The sequence below is a fragment of the Schistocerca gregaria genome, chromosome 4, assembly GCF_023897955.1.
Source record: "Schistocerca gregaria isolate iqSchGreg1 chromosome 4, iqSchGreg1.2, whole genome shotgun sequence".
Taxonomy (NCBI): domain Eukaryota; kingdom Metazoa; phylum Arthropoda; class Insecta; order Orthoptera; family Acrididae; genus Schistocerca; species Schistocerca gregaria.
In genome coordinates this window covers 733198649-733206323 of record NC_064923.1, presented here as the reverse complement: position 1 = coordinate 733206323, position 7675 = coordinate 733198649, and the positions used below count along the sequence as shown (strand labels likewise).

At 37.6% G+C, this 7675-nt stretch overlaps 1 protein-coding gene across 1 annotated transcript; it reads right to left on the bottom strand.

The window, feature by feature from the left end:
• Nucleotides 1–4151: 4151 nt before the first annotated feature.
• Nucleotides 4152–6551, bottom strand: LOC126267890 (uncharacterized). Its single transcript, XM_049973200.1, has 3 exons — nt 6505–6551; nt 4642–4868; nt 4152–4501 (listed from the first exon to the last, which is right to left on the bottom strand). Exons 1-3 carry the CDS (start codon nt 6549–6551, stop codon nt 4152–4154), a joined length of 624 nt encoding a protein of 207 aa, XP_049829157.1.
• Between the last annotated feature and the right edge of the window lie 1124 nt (nt 6552–7675).

The following is a 7675-nucleotide window of genomic DNA, read 5'->3' as shown; positions in this document are numbered from 1 at the left end:
GTAAGCAGCACATTATAAACAAAACATTAAAACTAAACCTAAATGATGAAGTCTCGTCAGATCCCCCAAAATAGTAAATGGTTTTAATAGCTATTTTAGCAAAATAACAGAAAAATCTGATAAAGAAAAACTGCCACAGACCAAATACTCAACACCAAACACTAATGGAAACCATACCAGTACAGGCATTAATGTTTCTTCATGGAGTCTCCAATACTGAACTACTTACAGCTATAAAAGGACTAAAGAGTGAGTAGTCCAGTGACAGTGACAACATTCCTGATTTAATTGTAAATAAATGTGGAGAATCCATTGTAGAACCCCTAACCCACATAATAAATGTATCCTTTACAAATGGAGTTTTCCCTTACCTACTAAACACTTCTAAAATTACCACACTTAACAAAAAGGGCACTGAAAAGGATGTAGCCAATTACAGGCCCATAGTACAACTCAGCTCATTCTGAAACATATCTGAAAAATTATTTTAGACCATATTGGAAGACTTTACTAATAAACTATCCTTATTAACAAAACACCAGCATGATTTTAGAGAACAAAAGACGACCATGACAGCTATTTGTGAGTATCTCAACAAAACCTTAAAAACACTGGATAATAAGGAAATTTCTGCTTGTATCTTTTTAGATTTATCGAAAGCCTTTGATGTAATTGACCATTCCATACTCCTTAAGAAGCTATCAAATAAAGGTATAAAAGGAATTGCAAACGAATGGTTAGAATCTTACCTGTCAAACAGAGTTGACATTAATTTTGAAAAAAAGAATACAACCACCCATCAATATACTGTCCACTCCTCTCACACAATGCCTATTAGACATGGTGTGCCACAAGGCTCAATCCTGGGACCCATGCTGTTTTTGCTATACATTGATGACATAAGCACAAAGCTTGCTACAGGACATACCGCACTATTTGCCGATGACATGAGTATACTAATAACAGGTACAGATACAGAGGACCACAACCAAAAAATTAAACAAATGTTATTGTCACTCAGCAAATGGTTCAACGACAACAAACTGATTATAAATATACAGAAAACAATGTACATCAACTTCAGACTCTCATCCCAAAAACAAGCATTGCGCAGTGTGATTATAAATAACTAAGAGCTTGCGTGCGTGGACTCTGTCAAGTTTCTTGGCATATGGCTTGAAGAAAATCTTAAGTGGGAGACTCACACAAATTATATCTCAAAAAAGCTATCAACTATGTGTTACATTTTAAGGATACTTAAAAAATTTGTTCTCATACATGTATATTATGCTTACTTCCACTCTACATTATAGTATGGAATCATATTTTTGAGAGAACTCACCTGGGGGTAGGTACATTTTCAAAATGCAAAATAAGGCAATATGCATAATATGGAACCTAAGACATAACGATTCATGCAGACAACATTTCAAAACAAATGGCATTATGACACTTCCCTCTGCTTACATTTATAATATCGTCTCATTTGTCAAGTCATATCTGTTAAACAATGACTGCACATTAAAATTCAATGGAGATATACATAATTATGCAACAAGGCAGCAATCTGTCCTACATATGATTCAGTCTAGAACTACCTGCTACCAAAAAAGTGTTTTAAATGTTGGGATACAAATGTATAATAATTTACCAAATGAAATCAAAGCAATAAAGAACACAAAAGTCTTCACATATAAGTTAAAAAAATATCTCTTGGACCAATGCTTATATGCAGTTCATCGTTTTTTTAGAGGGGTTAAAATTATAAATAATTTTATAATAAATGTTCAGTCAGGTCTGAAAATTATATACTGTGCGTGTCTATGAAGTATACTGGATAATTATATACTGTGCATGACTATGAAGTATACTGGATTATTTTACTATTACATTTGTATTGGCTGTTTGTATTTTACTATACATTTCTATTTACTGTTTTGTTAAGGATAGACAATTTCCTCATTACAAAATAGTGTAAAATCAATGTATTAAAATTACTTGCAAATATGTTCTTTTTGTCTGTCCAATATCACATGTACAACCATACAATTCTATGATTTGTATTGACTGTTTTGTTGCTGCAAAATAATGTAAAATTCAATTTGTAAAAATTACTTCTAAAAATGCTATCTTGACCTATCCAATATAATGTGTACATCTATACAATACTATGATTGTGTGGATCAATAAAATACAAAATATAAATACAAAAAACTGTGGTGCTGGACAGGAGAGACATTTGGTAAAATTTGTGGAATTATTTCGAAGGAATACTTGGTTGACAGGGACAATTCAAGAATCAATATTGTACACACTGTGTTACGCCCAAAAGGCCACCTAATGAAAACAAGTTAATGGCATTTTATAACAAGACTAAAAGAAGAAATTTTCATGTTCTGAAAATAATCATGGTTGTCTACACAAACTGAGGTATATGTTGTGTGTATTTGTAAAACATTATTCAAATAATATGCATGAACATATCAGTTATTGCATAGAAGAGTTTTCAGTGGGTTTGGTAAGAAAGAGAAGGAAGAGTAATGACAATATATCAGCAGTCAGACTGGGTGACTGTAGTTCAACTTGATGTATTGACTGCACTGACTATGGTGGTATGAGTCTCCAGGTGATTGCTTCTCAGCATGATGCACCAGTTTCACCTGTGCAGTCAACAGCAGTAACACCACTTTACTGTTCTATACATCAGGTGAGCAGTGATTTTTTCCAGTTTAGCACTTTTTTAATTTTATTGTTTGTGTACAGAAATGTGTGGAATTAGTTAGCAACATCTGCAAGTGAAGGAACTTGGAGACCAGCCAGCTGAATTAATTAATTGGGAATTTATTTACTAGTTTATGCCTATGCAGATTACAAAATGTCAGAAGAGGTGTTAGAGTGGTTTAGGCTATTTGTAGAACAGACCAGTATTTATTTCCATTTATTTATTTATTTTGATCCAACATCAACTGATTACAAAAAACGTTTTTTTTGTTCCAGTCTTCTGGATAAGTCAGAGCCTTGCATACTAGGGTTGGCTGGCACTTTTGTCTACACAACTTTTTCTAAATTTAGTTGAGAGAACAGAGTTATACACATGAACTATACATAAAAAACTGTTATTCCCATTCTTAGATTAAGGAATCTACAGTTTGTGACACAGTACTCATATCTGATATTCAAATGTTTACAGTTTTGATGCAGTCTAAGATCTGAGATTACACATATTTTTAGATACATGGTCTTCCATCATACGAGTGTACTAAATATAGAAACTCATCTATTGAATATACGGGATTGTTTACGAGCCATAATTTTAATTTCGTTTTTAGTTTTGTAATGGGCAATTTGGAGATATGAGGATGGAAGCAATTCAGTAGTTTTATGCCTGCACAGTGAGAGCTTTTCTCATAAAGTGTTGTTCTATGAGATGATGATGTCGGGTCTCTCTCTACCTCTAGTATTGTTATCGTGTATTTCTTTATAAAGTGTTTTGTTATTGTTTACTGCCATAATGATTATCTTCAGCATATACAGGTTTTTAACAGTTAGTATTTTAAATTCTTTAAACAAATTTCTGCAGGACTCTCTGGAACATTTCTTTCCCATAATTCTAAGTGCCTTTTTTGTAAGATAAGTACACTTTTCATATTCCCTTTACTGCTGGATCCCCATACCTCTATCCCATAGCTTACATGGGATTCAAATAGTGCAAAATATATTTGCCTGAGAGTGGTGATGTTACAAAAAGGTGTCAGTTTTCTTAGGACATATATGGTACTACATAGCTTTTTGCAAATATCGTTCACATGATGAGACCAGTTTAACTCTGCATCAATTGTCAGGCCAAGAAATTTGGTCGATTATTGTTTCTTAATATATTCGTCACGCATTAAGATTTGGTTTTCATGAGTTTTTTGCCTCCCAAGATCTAATTCAATATAGACAGATTTATTTGTGTTTAATTTTAGTTTGTTTTCATTAAAATACTGCAGAATTAAGCCTGCTGCAGTATTGGATTCCACTTTGAGCTGCGAATATCTTGGATTGCAACCTATTAACATGGTATCATCTGCATATAAGATAGCTGTTGCATAGTTTGTTATGGACTGAATATTATTAACATAAATAATAAAAAGAAGTGGTCCTAATATTCACCCCTGCGGAATACCAAAATATACGTCACTGATGTTTGATTTGTATGCTTCCTCTGTAGTGCTAATAGACACTAACTGCTTCCTATTTGTTAAGTAGGACCTCTTCAGATTATGCTCTGTACCTCCAATGCCATCGTTCCACAGTTTGTCCTGCAATATGGTCGTTTCAGCACAGTCAAATGCTTTTTGTAAGTCCAGATAGATGCCACATACATGTTCTTTATTATCCATTTCTCCAGTGACACCTTCGATGAAGTTGGATGCTGCTGTAATGGTGAATGACCCCTTGACAAACCCATACTGACCCTTAGAAATCACTATTTTTGCGTACCAGGAAGTTCCAGATTCTTATGTATATTACTTTCACACAGATTTTGGATATTATTGGAAGAATAGAAATGGGTCAAAAGTTTTCTACTAGATTCCTGTCTCCTGTTTTAAAAATAGAACAAAACTCGAGCAAGTTTCAACTCATCTCGAAATAGACCATCTTCCATATGAGAGTTGATAACTGTTGACGAAGGTGATGAAGTTTTGTGTACACATTTCTTAAGAGTGTCCAGACTGAGACCATCATATCCTGCCACATGGGAATACTTTAAGCTACCCACTATTTTAATTATTTCTTCTTTATTTGTTGGCATCAAAAATATACTTCCTGAAACTGGTGTTCTTCTGAATTTGTATTTATGGTTTTTAAGCTGATTGTTTATGCTGGAGCCAACAGAGGCAAATCAATTGTTAAATACACTCCTGGAAATGGAAAAAAGAACACATTGACACCGGTGTGTCAGACCCACCATACTTGCTACGGACACTGCGAGAGGGCTGTACAAGCAATGATCACATGCACGGCACAGCGGACACACCAGGAACCGCGGTGTTGGCCGTCGAATGGCGCTAGCTGCGCAGCATTTGTGCACCACCGCCGTCAGTGTCAGCCAGTTTGCCGTGGCATACGAGCTCCATCGCAGTCTTTAACACTGGTAGCATGCCCCGACAGCGTGGACGTGAACCGTATGTGCAGTTGACGGACTTTGAGCAAGGGCGTATAGTGGGCATGCGGGAGGCCGGGTGGACGTACCGCCGAATTGCTCAACACGTGGGGCGTGAGGTCTTCACAGTACATCGATGTTGTCGCCAGTGGTCGGCGGAAGGTGCACGTGCCCGTCGACCTGGGACCGGACCGCAGCGACGCACGGATAAACGCCAAGACCGTAGGATCCTATGCACCGCCACTTCCCAGCAAATTAGGGACACTGTTGCTGCTTTGGTATCGGCGAGGACCATTCGCAACCGTCTCCATGAAGCTGGGATACGGTCCCGCACACCGTTAGGCCGTCTTCCGCTCACGCCCCAACATCGTGCAGCCCGCCTCCAGTGGCGTCGCGACAGGCGTGAATGGAGGGACGAATGGAGACGTGTCGTCTTCAGCGATGAGAGTCGCTTCTGCCTTGGTGCCAATGATGGTCGTATGCGTGTTTGGCGCCGTGCAGGTAAGCGCCACAATCAGGACTGCATACGACCGAGGCACACAGGGCCAACACCCGGCATCATGGTGTGGGGAGCGATCTCCTACACTGGCCGTACATCTCTGGTGATCGTCGAGGGGACACTGAATAGTGCATGGTACATCCAAACCGTCATCGAACCCATCGTTCTACCATTCCTAGACCGGCAAGGGAACTTGCTGTTCCAACAGGACAATGCACGTCCGCATCTATCCCGTGCCACCCAACGTGCTCTAGAAGGTGTAAGTCAACTACCCTGGCCAGCAAGATCTCCGGATCTGTCCCCCATTGAGCATGTTTGGGACTGGATGAAGCGTCTTCTCACGCGGTCTGTACGTACAGCACGAACGCTGGTTCAACTGAGGCGCCAGGTGGAAATGGCATGGCAAGCCGTTCCACAGGACTACATGCAGCAACTCTACGATCGTCTCCATGGGAGAATAGCAGCCTGCATTGCTTCGAAAGGTAGATATACACTGTACTAGTGCCGACATTGTGCATGCTCTGTTGCCTGTGTCTATGTGCCTGTGGTTCTGTCAGTGTGATCATTTGATGTATCTGACCCCAGGAATGTGTCAATAACGTTTCCCCTTCCTGGGACAATGAATTCACGGTGTTCTTATTTCAATTTCCAGGAGTGTAGATTTGCTATCTTATTCTGATCAATTTCTATTGTGCTGTTTATCAGTGATTTTTAGTTGTACCTTTCTCAGATTTACCTATTTATCTATTTACTAGTGACCATGATGTTAGCGGAGATATTATTTGAGCTCTGAATGACACATTCAAAATGTTTCTGTTTTTCCGAAATTAGGAGGTCTACATAGTATTTCTGATACTTTTTGAACTCTTCTTTTAATTTTTTATTGCTCAAGTCATTTAACATTGCATACTCATACCATTTTAGTTTTTCTCTAGCCTCAGTGACTGATTTGATATCCAGTTTCGGGTTACAGCGTGTGACTGAATTCTCTTTTTTATTAATGGGCAGGCTGGTTAAGAATGTAGAATGGTTCACTTGAGAATTTGTCATAACTATGAAGTGTCGTTAGAACACTGTTCCAATGCACATTCCTTAGCATATTATTCAAATTAGTTATATTTTGGTCTGTATTCATCCTAATATATCTATAGCAATTGTGTGTAGGAACCTTTTTTATGTGCACACTTAGTTCTACTGCATGGTGGTCTGACAAAGCACTTATAATAACAGAAGATATAAGATTGTAAAGACGAATACCAACGATTATGTTATCTATTGCAGACTGACATGTTTCAGTCTCCCTGTTTCCAGTGTTTATCAGGTATCTTACATTATATACAAGAAGAGTATTCTTGAATTGAATAGTGTGTAACTTATCTGTTAATACATTTATGTTGAAGTCTCCTATCATTACTAACTTGTTCAGATGTGTTATAAAAATATTCTCCATCATGTCACAAAACTTTCTTAAGAAAACTTCGAAGTTTCCACCTGGCAGTCTGCATAAACATGCAACATAAATTACTTCATTTGGTACCTTTATATGTGCTGCACATAATTCAATTGTTCCTTCTAATGAATATTTACTTACATTTACAGAATTAAAATCAAATGTGCTTTTTACATACATTGACACACCCCCACCTCTGATGGTAGGTCTGCAAAACTTCTTAGCTAGTACCATGTTTAGAGGTTAAAAAAGTTCTAATTTGGCATCGATACCCAGTGTTCACTAATACCAAGCACATCAGGCGTAGTTTCATTTACAAACACGTCTAATTGTTCATATTTCTTGCTCAAGCCCTGTACATTCTGGTGGATTATTTTAAATTTGTAAATACCTTGTTGTAGATTTCTCTGCCTTACTGACTTAAATAAGGTCAATCTCTGTTTCTCTTGTGGGCTTCCTCCCCTTTCTGGTTTCCACTAAAAAGTCATTTAGATGGGATGGAAGCACAGGCTTCTGTCTGCTGTCTGAATTTTTTTTAGTTGACAGTACTGGTTCTGCTAATGTTGGAGTTGATTCT

What these genes read in the sequence shown, in the direction of transcription:
- LOC126267890 (XM_049973200.1), bottom strand. Translation starts at nt 6,551, where the DNA reads ATGTTAAATGACTTGAGCAATAAAAAATTAAAAGAAGAGTTCAAAAA. An exon ending in TTAAAAGAAGAGTTCAAAAA is followed by an intron (nt 4,869 to 6,504) that starts GTATCAGAAATA and finishes TGTTGGCTCCAG; the next exon opens with CATAAACAATCAGCTTAAAA. An exon ending in CAACTCTCATATGGAAGATG is followed by an intron (nt 4,502 to 4,641) that starts GTCTATTTCGAG and finishes AATATACATAAG; the next exon opens with AATCTGGAACTTCCTGGTAC.